Genomic DNA, 18,566 nt, shown 5'->3' with positions numbered 1-18,566 from the left:
TTGAGACCGGTTTCAACCTCTAGTCAGGGTCATCTTCAGCCTGTCGTTCAAAAGGTAAAGATGCAAGGTAAAAATTCACTGGCAAATAACAACTGACGAAAGTTCAAAATTGTATAAGAAATATGCACTAGGTATTTAAAGTTCTTTTAAATTTTTCAAAAGGTGCAAGGTGAAAAATTCACTAGCAAATAAAAGATGTAGAAAACAAACTTTTTCACAAGACGAAAGTTCAATATCGCATAAAAGAGATGCACTGGGTATTCAAAGTTCTTATAAATCTTGATGTGGAGATAAATAACTATCTCGATGTTGGATCTTGTAGTCATATGTTTTATAGATTAAGAAATGAATAGCCGGTTCTTATTGTTTTAACGTAGAAAAGTTTAAGTTAAGCATCAGTGAGAAGAGAAATAAGTGCAGAATTGGAAACAATTGAGTATCACAGAAGATGACTGAAAGTATCATTAAATGAATGTTCAAAGAGTTCATATGGTGGGGAAGTGGTCAATCTGAAGGTCAAGTTGTTCTAATTCTCAATTCAATGCGGAAATAAAGACATTTATGGAAAGTAAAAATCAGTTTATGTTGTCACCAGCTTAGTAATCAAATCTGAAGTAGGCAACAATAAAATGCTTTCAGAACAACAAGACGAACTAAGGATTGTCATAAAAAGAAAGCTTGACAAGATTTTTGCTAATAAAAACTAAAACATCCCCCCCAATGATAATATCAACAAGGACCTAATTACTGATCATAAACGTACCTTGGAATTTAAAAAGAAAATTAATGATAATGACCTTATCATCACCAAATCTGATAAAAGCAACACAACTGTCATAATAGATAGATCTGAATAAGTCACAAAAACAAAAGACTTCTTTAACAATAATACTTTTTTCAGTAATTAAAAAAGACACCACTCGGAGAACTCAATGTTTACTTAAACTTTTAAAAATATACTTCTTATCTCTTCACCGATCAAGAAAAAACAAAACTTTTAAACATGAACCCAGGTCTGCCCACGACTAAAGCCCTCCCGAAGATTCATAAAGCCAACATTCCCAATCGCCCAATAATCAATTACAGACCCACTCCTTTGTACAATATATCCAAGTTCATCCAAAGACTTTTAAGGAAAAACTATAAATTTTTATCTAACAAATCCATCGAAAACACCACAGATTTAATAGAAAAACTAAAGAATTTCAACATCCAACCGAATCATTCTCTATATTCTTTTGACATCATCAATACATACCCCAATATTCAAACCTCAAAATTATTCCCCATAATTGAAAATAACTTGAATAAATACTCAAAATTGAAACCGACTTTCAACCTATTAGGTCGTGTTACGTACATTTAGGACGTGTTGAAGAGATGTTAAGTACAGAACAAAATTGGCCAACCAGACACCAGTGGGATCCAAACACACAACCTCCCGATTTTGCATCGGTTGCTCTACCAATTGAGCTATGGTGGCCTAGGCCATCTTTGTTCTGTTGGAAAGGATCTGAGCTACAGGTCTGGTACTACTACCATCACACTGTAGAGTGTGTTTAAGTTGCCCGTTGAGGGCCAACTCAATGAATATTGAATTTTCACGACCGCATTGTAATCGAAACCGACTTTCAACCTATTAGGTTCTTCTCCACATTCCCCACACTCAGCACTCAATACTTCAACGATCTTTCCTAATCCGCCTCTCAACATTCTATAACAATATTAATAGGAGACAAGAGCTTGATATAGCATCAAATAAAAGTGTATTTGAGAGGTGTGTAAATAGTATCTTAAAGATAAGTTGATGTGAAGGGATTATACCGCCATCTTGACCCACGACGACTTGGCTATGAACATGGACATTCTCATGGTTTTCGATTTGGACAGTTATTAGTAGGATGTGTACCTGATCTTGTTACATTTTGTTATGTTTGTTATATTTTATTATGAAAGTTTACGTTTGTTAAATAGTCTGTTGACAGTGCAAGTGAAATTTGCTCAGTGTAGCTGCATCTTGTGCTTCGTGAATAAATAAATAAATAAATAACCAAAAATTGTTTCATCCATCTCCACCAATACTTCAATCCCAATTTCAATTTAAACAACATTTCAGAAAAACCAAATATTATTTTCAACTTCCTTATTTTCATTTTAAAGAAAACGCTTTTTCTTTAAACCCAAATACAATTATCCACATTTTACATAGTTCTTATCCATGTCTTTTGCCCCAATTACCTCAACCACCTCACCCAACTTAGATCCACTCCCCTTACTTCCTTTTTTTACCTCTGTTTCAAATCTACTATCTTCTTTTATCCCCTCCTTTTTCTACCCATCTCCAAATATTATCCCACACGGCACTTCACTCTTTATAATATGAAATTTTATATTATATTTTCTCATACCCTTTTACTCCTACCCACCTTATAAATTGATTTTTACTTTCCATAAATGTATTTATTTCCGCATTGAATTGAGAATTAGAAAACTTGACCTTCAGATTGACCACTTCCCCACCATATGAACTCTTTGAACATTCATTCAATGATACTTTCAGTCATCTTCTGTGATACTCAATTGTTTCCAATTCTGCACTTATTTCTCTTCTCGCTGGTGCTTAACTTAAACTTTTCTACGTTAAAACAATAACAACTGGCTATTCGTTTCTTAATCTATAAAACATATGACTACAAGATCCAACATCGAGATAGTTATTTATCTCCACATCAAGATTTATAAGAACTTTGAATACCCAGTGCATCTCTTTTATGTGATATTGAACTTTCGTCTTGTGAAAAAGTTTATGTTTTCTACATCTTTTATTTGCTAGTGAATTTTTCACCTTGCACCTTTTGAAAAATTTAAAAGACCTTTGAATACCTAGTGCATCTTTCAATACGATTTTGAACTTCTGTCAGTTGAAAAATTTCATGTTCTCTACACACTCTTGTTATTTGCCAGTGAATTTTTACCTTGTACCTTTACCTTTTAAATGACAGGCTGAAGATGTCCCTGACTAGAGGTCGAAACCGGTCCCAATTGTGATTGACTTATAATGTAACCTTGCATTAGTAAGTTTTCCTGTATTGAATTGGTGGAACCACAATATACTTTTAATTTAATTGCAATCTCAGTTCAATATGGACCATAACATTGAATGGAGATTATGTTGAAAAATAGGGTATTGTAGCAAAAGGATTGGGGAATAACATGGTGAATTTGAATCCTCAATTAAACCAACCTGCTTTTAGAAAAAAAATGTGTTGCATTATATATTGAACTCCCTTCGTATTTGTGAATGTATAGAGTACTGATTAGGTGGTAACATCCAACCCTCTATTGTGAATTGTAGACTCATCAGTATGAAAGAAAGAAACTGATATCATATGTGATATTTAATATGGAAAACAGTAAGTTTTTCTCAGACTCACTGTCTTTCATAAAGTGATCACAATTGTTAAAGTGTTAATGTATGATTCACAGTTAGCTCTCATCAGTCTAGACCATGAAATAAGTTGGGTGCATGCAGCATACCAATGGGACAGTCATGTAGAAATCCAGTTATTTCCTTGGTGGCTCATTTGATAATCTTAGCAATATCTTGTAAAAACCAGGGCCAGCCGTACCTTATGTGCTGAAGTGCTGCAGCACATTGTCTGTTTGAAAAATAAATTACTTTGATAATATTATCTACAATCAAATACAGTGCAATGAAAAAGATGCCAGCCAAAGAATAACAAATCATTCAACTCTCCTCACAACCACGAAAGTCGTGCGCTCCACGCCGGGTGCTGGCTGTGCAGATCACAGCTCAGCGTGGCTCAGCGAGAATTTCTAAGCCTCTTGCAACAAAGCAGGAACTCTTCCTTTTGTGCATGCATGCATAACTTCTTCGGTAGGCTGTGGAAAGAACAGCCAAGACATCACTTCACAGCGAATCTTCGTTCGACCACACAGAGGCAGCACTGATCACACCAGCATTTCGACCGAAATGAGAACGTGGGAGGTGACTCAGCGGTAGTATTTAAGAGTGGATCGCTCAAAGCAAACGGTAAACTAAATACTGTAGAGAAAGCCATCAGCTACAGGTCTTTTAATACTCCCAACTTGCCTATTCCATAGGCACATTTGTAAATCGATGAACCATAAAAAATGTACTTTTTATGTTGTCAAAATAAGGACATGATATTGTGATGTCCTTTAATTACAAATGTCTAGTTTATAAATTTCACTATGTAAACTCGTGTCCTCATCCTGAGGTGGTGCAGCTCTTTTCAGGCACACCCCCAATGTAGGTGAGCTGCATGTACCATTTCAACCACAGACCAGCCCTCCTGCCTTTCTTAAATTTCTGGCAGTACCGGGAATCGAACCAGGGCCCCCACACACGTCAGCTAATAACACTAACCGTTACACTACAGAGGGGGATATAAATTTCACTATAACAACATAACATGCAATTTTGCATTACGATGTTGCTGATTTTATTTCAATGATTTTTATAACGTTGCGAAGTTCTGTTTCTGCGTGCTCACAACAAGTGTTTCTGAGTTCATAAATGTTTTCCGATTGAAGGTATTATTGTGTGTTTAATTAGTTTTGTATGAGGAATGTATATATGTGTTGAGGTTGTTGGCATGTTTGTTCAGTATGAAATCTCAGTGGAGAGCCTCTTGAAAACCGCATATGTTTCTAAATATTTTTATTTTTGCACGGGGAATTGGTTACAGCACACAACTGATTTTCTGCACCAGACGCCACTGGTAAAAACCAGGATCTGATTTTACAAAAAGGTGCACATTGTAGTTGAGTAATAAGACCACGCTAAATAATTGAATAATTATGAAAATCTTATGGTTGAGTTTCAAGTATAGTAAGTTAACCAGTTTGGCTAGATTTCTATGCGATGTGCTAATCACAGAATGCTCATCCAGCACAATTTTATCATTAAAATTCACACCAAGATATCTTGCATACTTACCTATAACAAATATTCAAACAATATTATGAATATTTATATCTTGATTTGCGCTTATTCAGAAAGTTTACAGAAAGTTACCAAATGGATAACCAGAGAACTTTCGCATGCCGATATCATACACCATGGAGTGCCGAATGGACTTTCTTGTACCCTTCAAAAATCCGCTCCTGCCTGGTTCGAACCCATGATCATGCGATCTGAAGGTCAGCACTCTACCACTGATCCACAGAGATCAAAGTGAAAGAAACTGAATGGAAGTTGCAAACAGTGAACAACTTAAAAAATTATTTACAATCATCATCATCATCATCATTAGGATTTCCTTCCAGCAAGCCTGGCAGGAACTTTGTGAACGATATGCCTCCACTGAATTCTGTCCTGGTAAAGTCTTTCCCTCTCCACTGCATCCCTTGTTAGTCCTCTCCTCTTGAGTTCTTCATTAACCTGGTCTGTCCATCTCTTTCTAGGCTGTCCAATAGGTTTTCTTTCGGGCACCTCCATCTCCAGATACTGGCATGGAGTTCGAGTTGTGTGCATTCGCTTCACATGACCTAACCACTTCAATCTTGCAGCACCTATCCTTTCCTCCACGGTCAAGTTCACCTGCAGGTCTCTCCTTACATATTCATTCTTGACTTCGTTTTTTGTAGAGCTGACCTAAGGAACTTCATTTCACATGCTTGCATTTGACTCACTTCTCTCTTATTTTTGACACAGGACACCAGACCATACATCATGATTGGCAGAAGATAGGTATTATACATTGTCTGTTTAGCTCCTAGAGAGGCTCCCTTGTCCCATATTAGGTTTTGTACTTGGTGGAAGAAGCTGGATCCTTTTGGTCCTGTGTTTAATACTTCTAGTTTGGCACTTCCATCACATGATATGACACTACACAGATAATTGAAACATTTCACATTTTCAACCTTCTCTCCCTCCAATATGATGTTACAAGGCGTGGAAATCCTGCTCATCTGCAGTACCACTGACTTGCTCTTACTCACAGTCAACTTGAATTCTTTAAATTTTGTATTCCAGTAATCCAGTCTCCTCTGAACTTCCATTTCAGTCTCTCTCCCAAAGTGGCGATGTCATCAGCAAAAACAAAAGCATTGAGATCTTCAATTTCTACTTCCTTGATTTCTTTCATTATTGTGTCAATTTTTATTTTTATTTTTTTTGCTAGTGGCTTTACATCACACTGACACAGATAGATCTTATGGTGATGATAGGATAGGAAAGGCCTAGGAGTTGGAAAGAAGCGACTGTGGCCTTAATTAATGTACAGCCTCATTCTAACAGAATGCAACAAGGCATTGCATTGTTGCCACTGCTATTCATCTCTGTAATGGACAAAATCATAAAGAGAGTGAAACAACAGTGTGTCAGGACTGATTTCAAGGCACGGGCTTTTGCCTGGTATGAAAATGGGAAACCACAGAAAACCATATTCAGGGCTGCTGACAGTGGGATTCGAACCGACTATCTCCCGGATGCAAGCTCACAGCCGCGCGCCCCTAACCGCATGGCCAATTTGCCCAGTGTAATGAATAACGGGGAAAGCGAACTGCCCTGCTGAACACCTCTCTTTGTCTTAAACCATTTTGATCTTCTTTTTCTTTACAAGTCATGTTGAAATTTGTAATAATTTATAAATATTCAAAGAATCAAATAATAACTGCATGCATATGCATGACCACACTTGAGGACACTCAAAAGTAACAATGATGATGATATCTGTGTCGGTGCGACGTAAAGCCCCTAGCAAAAAAAAAAAAAACAATGATGATGATGATGATGATGATGAAGATGAAAATAAAAATAATTGCATGGCCTAAACTACCATGCGCAGGCATTTTGGTTTGGTGCTATCTAGACTAAAGTGTAAATGCTGTATACCCATTGTCAGAGTAGTGTCCAAATAGAGAGCAGATATTCAGATTGGTTTGTTACTTCTAAGGGAATGCAACAAGGCACTGCATTGTCGCCACTGCTATTCATCTCTGTAATAGACAAAATCATAATGAGAGTTAAACAACAGTGTGTCGGGACTAATTTCAAGGCACTGGCTTTCGCAGATGATGTGGTGATTTGGGGTTGCACAGAGGATGAAGTACAGCAGAAACTACATGCCTGGAACAACCAATTTAAGGATTTGGGCCTAAAAATTAGCCCTACAAAGACGGTAGCCATGAAGATTAGCAGGCAAAGAGGAAGTATGAATATTATGCTGGATGGAAAGAAGGTAGCAGAAGTTGATCAGTTCCAATACCCTGGCAGCATTGTAACTCGAGATGGCCGTTGCTGTGATGAAATCACCAATAGGATTCAAATAGTAGCTCATTTGTACCTCCTCTGGGACAGCCAAATTCCTTTAATATCTAAGAAAACTTTGTATCAGGCCTACTTTGTACCAATAACAACATACGGTCTGCAAACTTGCACCATCAACAGAAGGTATAACGGCAGACTCCAGGCTGCAGATGAAATTTCTAAGGTCAGTGCTGCAGAAAACCAGAAGATCGTGAAGACATCCAAGTGAAACCACTCATTGAAATTCTAGCAGCATCAAGATTGAGATGGTTTGGTCACTTGAAGAGGATGGATCTGAAGAGAGTAGCGCGAAAATTGTTGACAAAGATCTGGAGGGAAAGCGACCTAGGGGCAGACCAAGGACACAATGGATCTTCCAAATATGATCTGCAAGGAAGAGGAGTGGAATTATGTGAATTGATGAAGAAGAAGTGTACTTCCATGGACATAAGTGGATAGCGCTCTTGCACCGCACCCGGGAAACTGAAGACGGTTTGATGATGATGTCTAGACTGGACGTGTGCCAATTTTGACATTCTCTTTTACTCTACCAAATGACAGAGAAACAGATCTATGCAAAGCCATCTCTGTACAAGCCATGAAAGCCCTTGGAGGACTGGAAGTCTTCCACCGTCTTAACAACAACACTGTTTGAGACAAAGCAGTTTGCTTGACAGCCTTTGACCCCAAAATTTAACCAGGTACTCACTTTTGGTGTAGGCTAAGAGAAACCCAGGGTCATGTCCCACTCTAGAAGTGGAAATCTTGTTTCTTAAAGTTTTCGGATTCCTGACTGGAAATTAAACCCACATCCTTGCAGGTGAGCCAAGCACATGTTTACCGCCTGGATTAGGCAGCCCCCTTGTGTGATGTATGGCTGAGTTTAATGTAATTTTGTTGGGTAAACACCAAATGGATAACCAAAGAACTTTCACGTGCTAATATCATATGACTTGGAATGCCAAATGGACTTTCTTGCACCCTACAAAAATCTACTCCCGCTGGGTTCAAACCCGTGATCATATAATCTGAAGATTGGCTTTGTACCACTGATCCACAGAGTTAAAGTAAAAGAAAAGTGCAACCAGTGAACAAATTGATCACTTCCGAGTTTATGATTTCAGACACCTCAAGATTTCAGAAAAAAACTACAGTGTGCACAAGTGGCGGTTCATGCATGAAACATTTAACGTTATTTCATTCTGTAACTGATTACAGGAACAGATGGGCAAATGTAGTGAAGTCAAACTTATGTGGTGTGCTATTCAGTTACAACAGATCTTAGAGAATTAGAGTAGGCAAAGCTTTATCTGATCCTGTAATAATTGTTTTTGTTGCTATTTGCTTTACGTCGCACTGACACAGATAGGAAATGACAAAGGCATTCAGACCCTGGCTGCTGTCCAGCAAATACAATGTTTTCTCTTTAGTCTTCAGGCACTCAGACAGTGGCAGACGAGCCCTCAGTAGATCCCTAGACTTAGCAAGAGTGTGGGGTTCAGGAGGAGCCTGAAAGGACGATATTGGCTTGTCAGGTGAAGGAAGAGTGCAGGCGGGTGTAAGTGCTGCCCGGTGGAGCCCTCAACAACATTGCCAACCACTTTACAATGTACCTAGGCTTTTCCCACCACGTCTTACCTTAATTATTTTTGTTAGAGATTAATTCCAAAACATTTTACAAAACAATGAATTCCTTATACTGACTATTTAAACATTGTTATGCTTTGAAATTTGAGCAAGGAGAGAGAAATTCAGGCATGCATTGCCTTTTTTTTTTTTTGTGAATGTTGTTATCACTTGTAATTGTGATCAGTGAAACAGTGCAGTACCATAGTCGTGACTGCATTAGCTGTTAGCCAATTAATGAGTGTACATAAATGCCATTGTAGTGCAGTAAACTAATTAATTACTGTTGTAGTGCAAGCAGATGTCAACTCAGCCAATGTTATCGGCTTATTGTTATTGTTATTGTTATTGTTATTGTTATTGTTATTGTTATTGTTGTTATTATTATTTCCCCATTCCATAGATTGCATTATGCTCATTCTCAGTATGCTCTAACATAGCACTAACAATATTAATTTTAAAAATATGTAATCATATGCATTGCCTTTTGAGTTAGTTCTCTATTTTGTTAAAGGTTCTAGATGCACCTCCAAGAGAAAGGCCAGCTGATGGATGCTGTATCTATGGTCTCTTCCTTGAAGGAGCTCGCTGGAGTACTGAGTTAAGAGTACTTTCAGAATCCAGGCCAAAAGAACTGTACACTGGTGAGTGAAACATAAATGTAATAATAATATTATTGGTTTTACCGTATGTCCCACCAAGAACTTCCACGGTTTTCAAAGATACCGAGGTGCTGGAAGTCTGTTCTGCTGCAGTTCTTTTATGTGCCTGTAAATCTACCAGCATGGGGCTGATGTATTTGAGCACCTTCAAATACCACTGAACTGAGCTAGGATCGAACCTGCCAACTTGGGCTCAGAAAGTCAGTGTCTTAAACATCTGAGTCGCTCAGCATGGCAAATGGATAAATTAAATTACTTCAGGAAACTATTAAGCAGTCTTCTGAATTATGTCTGATTGTATAAAATGTTGTCAAATGTCTCTCGTAATGGTGTTCTCGATAAAATTACATTTTAAAAAATCCTATTTTCACATAGTAATCTAGAATAATTGAGGCAGTTATGAGAAAAAGTGCCCATAAGCAAATTTTATGTTTTGAGAAAACAATGAAAGAAGGTTTTATTTTTTATTTCATTGCAATTTGGATCCACTTTTATCTGTAATAATATAATGAGAGCTCCAGAATTTATCTAGAGAGAATCTTGAGCTCTAGTTGTAAAAATTACAATATTAAGTAATGATAATAAAAATAAATAATTAGTAATGGCATTTATAGAGGCTGAAGTGTCAGCACTGAGGCCTTCAGTTCAGAGAGTCCCGGGTTCGATTCCCAGCCGGGTTGGGGATTTTAATCATGTCTGATTAATTTTTCTGGCTCGGGGACTGGATGTTTGTGTTTGTCCCAACACTTTCCTCTTCATATTCAGACAACGCGCTACACTACCAACCACCACTGAAACATCCAAAGTGATTACATTCCTCCATATAAGGTTGGTTGTCAAGAAGGGCATCTGACCATAAGACAGGGCCAAATCTACATGTGTGACGCAGTTCACATCTGCGACCCCACAAATGTGGGGAAAAAGCGGTAAAAGAAATGTTGACATTTATAGATATTGAGAAGGCATATGCCAGCACCGCAGTGTAGTGGTAGCGTGCCTGCCCCTTACCCGGAGGCCCCAGGTTTGATTCCCAGCCAGGTCAGGGATTTTTACCTGGATCTGAGGGCTGGTTCCAGGTCCATTCAGCCTACGTGATTGCAATTGAGGAGCTATCTGATGGTGAGATGGCGGTGCCGGTCTAGAAAGCCAGGAATAACACCCAAGAGAATTTGTCATGCTGACCACGCAACACCTCATAATCTGCAGGCCTTCAGGCTGAGAAGTGGTTGCTTGGTAACCCATGGGCCTTCAGGGCTGTTGTGCCATGGGAGGGGGATAAGGCATCTGACAGTACACAACGGCAACTGTCCCCTTGTGGGTGGGGGCGGCAGAATAACACCAATGGTATCCCCTGCCTGTTGTAAGAGGCGACTAAAGGTGGCCCTGGGGGCTGTAAACTTTGGAGCATGGGTTGGTGACCACGGGGACCTTAGCTGAGTCCTTGGATTGCTTCCACTTACTTGTGCCAGACTCCTCACTTTAATCTATCCTATCCGACTTTCCTTGGTCAACTCTTGTTCTTTTCTGACCCTGACGCTATTCGGTTTGCGAGGGCTAGGGAGTCTTTCATTTTCACGCCCTTCATGGACCTTATCTTCCTTTGGCCGATATCTTCATTTTTTGAAGTGTCGGATCCCTTCCATTCTTTCTCTCTGATTAGTGTTATATAGAGGATGGTTGCCTAGTTGTACTTCCTCTTAAAACAATAATCACCAACACCACCACCACCACGGCAACTGGTCTTGAATACATTGATAAAATAGAAGGTAGACGGAGCATAAGTACAAATGATCAAAGCCATGTATGAAAAGTGTGTAAGTGATGTGAAGACTAAGGACAAACAAACTGGTTAACAAACTGATTCGATGTAGAAAAAGGACTTTGACAAGGAACTTCATTATCCCCTCTACTCTTCATCAGTCATGGATAAAATCCACAAGAGTGTACAACAAAAAAATGAGAAGCAAAGAGTCAAAGGCCTTACTCCTTGCACATGACATAATAATATGTAGAGAAGATGAAATGGAAGTACAAGAACAATGCAAGAATCAGGAGATAGAGGAATATGAAATGAAAATAAGTGTGGAGTAGAGTAAGACAGTAGTGATGACGAGGGGTAATAGAGAAGGCAGAGGGAATATTGAAGTAAATGGGAGACCATTAGTTGTGAAAAGAAATTAGAAAGAGAATCCAGCAAACCATTGGGTTTTACTAATGTGTGAGAGGTATAGTCTGGAACCTGGATGTCCCAGAGAAATGCAAGAAAATTCTGTACTCAGTGTATTAGACACCAGTTTTGACATATGCAGCAGTCTCATGGATAACAACAAAACATGATGAAAGCAAAATCCAATCAGTTGATATGAAATTCCTTAGATGAATAATTGGGAAGTTATGATGGGAGAAGATCAGAAACATAGAAATTACAGAGGGAATTGGATTCTCTAAACTGCAAGACAAGATAGAGACCAGTAAAGTGAAATGGCATTGGCACATGATGAGAATGGAAGAAGATAGAGTTCCAAAGCAAGTATTTACAAAGAAAATAATAGGAGGACAATTGGGGAGACTGAGAAAGAGGGGGATGTGTATAGCCAAGGAGGGTATAGAGAAGTGAGGAATAAAAGTAGAAGAATATTACAGGAAGGAAGGGAGTGGTGGAGAGATAGTCAACTGTGGAGGTCCTTCATTCACAACCTGTCCCAGATGACTGGAAATGGGAAATGAAGAAATAGAAGAAGAAAAATAAATACCGACTCTGAAATGTTATTTAATTGCGCTGGTACAGGATGTGTTCAAAATGTTTACAATCAAGTGTCACACATTAGTCAAGTTTTTGAAGACTACTGAAGATGTTAATGAACTAAAAATGACTATACCATATTTACCTGCATAATTTTCAAGTTTGCATAATTTTTGCACCCCCAATTTTGATGAGTTATTATTAGGATTTTTATTTTGCCCACATAATTTTCACTGTAATAAACTGTAGGCTAATCAGCATTTTTTCTTTACGCCACACAGATACAGATAGTTCTTATGGCAACGATGGGATAGGAAAGGCCTAGGAATGGGAAGGAAGCGGCCTTGACCTTAATTAAGGTACAGCGCCAGCATTTGCCTGGTGTGAAAATGGGAAACCATGGAAAACCATCTTCAAGGCTGCCGACAGTGGGATTCAAACCCACTATCTCCCGGATGCAGGCTCACAGCTGTGCACTCCTAACCACACAGCCAACTCACCCAGTTATCCACATCTTAGCTCGAGTGCTGAAGGCAATGATGTTACCCTCTGATGTGTCTGCCAGCTGTAGTTTAGTCTGATTTTGAGTGAAACTGCATTCCAATCCCCATTCTTGGAGTTATACTTTGGCCTGCACTTTGTGATAAGTAGTTCTGTTTTTGGAGTACAGTAAGCTTGTGAAAGCTTGTGGGTAACTACCACAGATACACGGTGTAATTTGTTCTGTGTAGTAGTGTGTTAAGAAACAGTATCACAAGTTTTCGTAAGTAGGTAGCTCACAGTAAAGTGTCCTTTAGTGTGCTAAGTGCCGGTATTACAGTTCATCAGTTAGCATGGGAAAGTATAACAACTATACAGCCAAATATAAACGAAAAGTGATAAAATACGCTGAGGCTAATAGCAACCATGGTGCAGAGCGAAATTTTCCATCTCAGAGGCACATGTTCGCTACTGGAGAAAGAAGGAGGATCTACGTAATGCTAAGAAAAATATGCGATCCTTCAGAGGTCCAAAGTATAGAAAATATTCTAAGATAGATAATGAACTCTTAATGTACTTCAATGAATTAAGAAATAATGGAATTGGGGTATCCCATGAAATGCTTCAATTTCGTGCATGTGAAATTGCAGCACAGAGAAATGTACCCAGAGCAGATTTCAAAGCACACTGATGGATGAGGTGAAATAACATTGTACTATGAAGAAGAACATCTCTGTGTCAAAAGCTGCACAGACATCACACAGAAAATGTTACTGAATTTCACCACTACTTAATTAGACTGCAGGAACACAATTTGTATTTATTGTCACAAATTGGCAATGCAGATGAAATGCCAGCGTTTTCTGACATGCCAAGGAATACAACATTACAAGAGAAAGGAACTTTAAGTGTATTAGTAAAGATATCAGGCACTGGAAAACAATAATGCACTGTCATGATTGCAATTACCGCAGATGAAAGAAAACTTCAATCAAATCAAAATCTCTTTATTTGCAAATGAGATGTCTACCTTGATGGCAAATGGTACTCTAAAATACATTATTGTCAAGCACTAAATTTTAAATTAACAAGAAAAGAAGACATTTTCCTAGAATAGAATATTATACAATTTACGCTAACAATTTTTTCTATTAAACACACAGCTCATCCTTAATAAATTTATTTGTTTACAAAATTCTACTTATAATATCTCCTGCACTTACATAGTCAACTCATATACAGTATGTGGAATTACTTCAAATAATACTATACAGCTGGTATCAGATTAAAATATACATTGCATTCATTTATTTATTTATTTATTTTATTTTTTTTACCCATTCAGGCTATCTCTTTCTACTAGATGCTGAGCAACTTCAATGCGGTATGCAAATCCACCCAGACCTTTGAACATCCACTAAACAGACCTGTTGCTCAAACAGAGTTTCAGCAATGTTCATCGGAGACTACACTCTGGGGATTGTAGCACCTGTAGAAGAAATCGTACATGGTTCTTGTTTGTGGTGATAGTTCTTGCGTGCCCTGTTGTTGTCTTTCATTGATATTAGACTGATCCTGTATGAGAGAACGTGTCACCAATAGTTAACATTGTTCTGTTATTTGGTGCCTCCTTATTGAATCGCTCCTTGTACTGTTCTTTAATGTGAGGTAAACTCGGCCCAGTCTGATGCCCCGTTCCATATGACTGAAAGTAATGTTCCATGATAAACACCTTTTCTGTTGTAAGAACCATAATTTATGGAAATGAATACAACACTGAATTCACAATATGTCGAACTATTATAAAGGTTACAATAAAATTTGTAGCTAGGGAAATGTGGACAGCAGATGAGCAATGATTTCAGTGTTGTTTGTTTTGCTGCATACCATGTGAAGCTAATCAAATCAGCAGGTAATTGATTTCAAATTTATAGGTATGTCATGGTCTTTTTTTTTCTATTGGCTTTACGTTGCACCGACACAGATAGGTCTTATGGCGACGATGGGACAGGAAAGGGCAAGGACTGGGAAGGAAGCTGCCATGGCCTTAAATAAGGTACAGCCCCAGCATTTGCCCGGTGTGAAAATGGGAAACCATGGAAAACCATCTTCAGGGCTGCCAACAGTGGGGTTCGAAACTACTATCTCCCGAATACTGGATACAGGCCGCACTTAAGCGACTGCAGCTATCGAGCTCGGTATGTCATGGTCTGGCAGAAACCTATTCAGAAAACAAAATCTTTAGGACTCATTGCCTCATGGCCTCATTGGACCACATTTTTTTAGGTTTCCAACCATGTTTACATATCCTTGCCCATGTGTCCTTCATTCTATTAATATGAGCATTTATTCTGTCCTCTGACCAGGGAAGTCATTTCACTGGTTTGACCTCATCTTCAGGTACCCCCCAATCCTGGATTTTTTGTTTAAAGATGCGTCTTTCTAAGACATCTTGCTCCATTATCCCGCTCAGCCTCAGATGGCTTGGTGCCATGTAGGTTTTCCTTTGAGATCCCAAACTTGTGTTAGGATCTGTTTTGTCAGCCTGCTGTCTGACATATGGAACACATGACAGAAGAAAGTCAACCTCCTTTTCCTGATGACATCTGCTACATTGCCCACTTTATAATGCACTTCTTAATTTTTTCTGAGCTTCCATGTTTCTTCCTTTTTAATGCGTCAGAAGATCTTTCTCCCTGACCTTCATTCTAGTTTCTCCAGTTCTCATTTTGAGGTTTTATTTCTCAAGCTCAGTGTTTCTGAAGCATATAAAACTTCTGGTCTTACAACTGCCTGATAGTGTCAGATCTTAGCTCCCCATGATAGTGCTCTCTCATTGAATATCTCAAGAGTGTTCATGTAGGCTGCCTTCATTTTAATTAATTTTGCCTCCACACCCTGTTTTTCATTATTCCCCATATCTAGCCTTTCTCCTGATCTATTTTCCTTCAGGGCTCACAACCTTGGTTGCAGAATATCTTGTTAGTCGAGTTATTGGGCTAGCCGCCATACCAATCTGTTTTGGTTTCTAAGCATGGCAGCAAAATATACCAATGTATTTTTCCATTTAAACATTTTAGACTTCAGACTGCCAATATGTTGGCTGTCTGCTTCATCAAAATAACAGTGTTTCATCCTGTGGTCAAATGTATTGAAGACAAGTGATGTTTAGGCCAAAGATGCATTAAAGATGTTTCAATGCACTGCGCTAACAAATGTACATAGAAACAAGTACAAGTAGATGCAATAAAATGAAATTGGTAAAATAGTGGCTATAGCCACTGACTGATTGAAATTTCTGATATTCTTGTACTGGATTGGTCTCTAATTTGTGAGCTAAATAGTCAAAATTCCAACTTGCGTTATTTTGCTATAATAGGTTTCTACAGAGCTCTCTGCTCAGCTGAGTAGTGCAGGCTGTAAAGCACTGGCCTTCTGAGCCCATCTTGGCAGGTTCAATCCTGGCTTAGTCCAGTTACATCAGCCTCATGTTGGTAGATTTACTGGCACCTAAAAGAACTCCTGCAGGACAAAATTCCAGCACCTGGCATCTCTGGAAATATAAAAATGTTGTTAGTGGGACATAAAACCAATAACTTTTTTTAAATATGTAGTCTGAGTTTTATGGTGTTAATAAATAATCAGAACATTTTAAGAGATAATTTTACCAGAGAATAAGTTTATTTTTTCAAGACACTTCAATATGGTTATATTTTAGCAGAAATTGAACATCAACAGTGAATGGTGCACTTTACATAGATTTACAAGTTCACAATCATTTTAATGAAACAGTATTTCTTACATAGATCTGCAGGTTATGGTATGTGAAAATAGAGATAATTTTTCACATACAATTACATACCGTTATAGGTCATTTAGTGTTATTTAGTACTTGTCTTGAATGGATCAACACTCATTTTAAAAATTTGTCGTCTTCCATAGTTTCTCATCAGGCTATACCTTAATTAAGGCCATGGTTACTTCATTTCCAGTTCTAGCCCTTTCTTATCCCATCATCACCATAAGACCAGTCTATGTATTGATATTTAAAAAATAGCAGAGTGTGTTTTATGTTTTAGTGCACATTCTGGATGAACTCCCATTTGTATTCAAAAATCAAATCAAAATCTTTATTTGCAAATGAGGTGTCTACCTCGGTGGCAAATGGAACACTAAAATACATTATTGTTAAGCACTAAATTTTAAATTAACAAGAGAAGAAGAAAGTTTTTCTAGAATACAACAATATACAATTTATGCTAACAATTTTTTCTATTAAACAAACAGATCATCCTTAATAAATTTATATTGTTTACAAAATTCTACTTATAATATCTCCTATACTTACAAACATAGTCAACTCATATACAGTATGTGGAATTACTTCAAATAATACTATGCAACTGGTATAAGATTAAAATTTACATTGCATTTATTTACTTATTTATTTTCTTTTTACCCATTTTGGAACCTAAGTAGCATAACGACCTGCTGCATCTTAACCAGAGCCCCTTTTGCCACCACTTTTCAGAGTTCAGAGTTTTGAGGACTGTCGTCACTGATAATTCCTTTTAATCCACCTTGGCTGTCAAACCGACAATATATTTCTTCATCCATGTATTTAAAGAGATCACATACATGATTTAACCCATTAACACTCAGATTTTTTGGTTAAAAAGGTATCTATATTCAATATTTCATGACTATTGTTGTAGGAAGATATTAGGCTAACCTTTCTTTAAATCATTATGAAGAAAACTATTGAGATATCTCAACACTTGAAATTATAAGCAAAGTTTTCTCATGTCCTGTAAAGAAGTGTTTTGCATGTTCCTATAAATTAGAGCATTGATTTCTGTGATTTTTGTTTTTGACTTCCAGACTGCTAGAATACTGCAGACAATGCCTCTAGTTTGTTGTACACCCATTGTTTGCTTTTATTTGCAGCACTGTTGTTGAGTAATTGGTGATGTAGAGTGTCTTCAAATGAGGACACTGGGTATTCGGGCAATCTCAAGCATTGTTGACCACTTACTTATGCTGCATTTGTGAATTACTGTAGTTACCACTCACTCTGTACACTGTATGAGGTCCCTTTGACTATCTTGGCTAGTAATACTGTGAATTATACCGGTATTTCAATTTTATATTCTGCATTTTGCTCCTTCTACAGAAACATGTGGTGAAACAGAAGAGTTTGCTCAAAGTCCTTTAGCTAGTAATATTGGTAAATCAAGAAAATGACCCCTTACTGAGGAGAAAGCAGACTGGAAGAAAGAATATACCTAATATACAAAAATGCTGGGTAAGAAAAAATACTGAGGTGAAACTGGAGAGAATGAAGTAGGAACTCCAATCTCTCTCACCGAAAGAAATCTTTGAAAATTGTTTTCATGAAGAGATACTTAAACTGTCCCGATATCTTGTAAGTAAAAGAATATCCCAGATATTACCTTCATCCTTCATGAAAGGGTTTTGTACAGTTTTTTAGTTTTACTGGATGCCACAGATTACCTTCAGAAAGAGTGTATTGGTCTAAAGACAAAGATTGAGGTGTAGTAATTGTCAAGGAAGCAATGCTAAGAAATAAATATCTGAAGTTGAAGAGACTAATTCATTTTGGCAATAATGATCCTGTCAATAAAAGCAAGTGACAATAGCTTCAAGATATGGCTTCTGATCGATATGATGAATGCAGCCTTTCAACAGTTCGGAGTGTTTGAAGAATGTCTGGCGGTGGATGAAATTATAGTGAAAT

At 37.8% G+C, this 18,566-nt stretch overlaps 1 protein-coding gene across 1 annotated transcript in view; it reads left to right on the top strand.

Moving 5' to 3' along the window:
- The window catches only part of LOC136866853 (dynein axonemal heavy chain 1), a 1,878,455-nt gene that overhangs the window by 1,848,713 nt on the left and 11,176 nt on the right, over positions 1-18,566 (top strand). The window contains exon 38 of the mRNA XM_068226864.1: positions 9,438-9,567. Within this exon, the coding sequence (XP_068082965.1) occupies positions 9,438-9,567 (130 nt within the window). The remainder of the gene's footprint in view (positions 1-9,437; positions 9,568-18,566) is intronic.

The sequence above is a fragment of the Anabrus simplex genome, chromosome 3, assembly GCF_040414725.1.
Source record: "Anabrus simplex isolate iqAnaSimp1 chromosome 3, ASM4041472v1, whole genome shotgun sequence".
NCBI classification, from domain to species: domain Eukaryota; kingdom Metazoa; phylum Arthropoda; class Insecta; order Orthoptera; family Tettigoniidae; genus Anabrus; species Anabrus simplex.
This window is presented reverse-complemented; position numbering and strand designations above follow the sequence as displayed.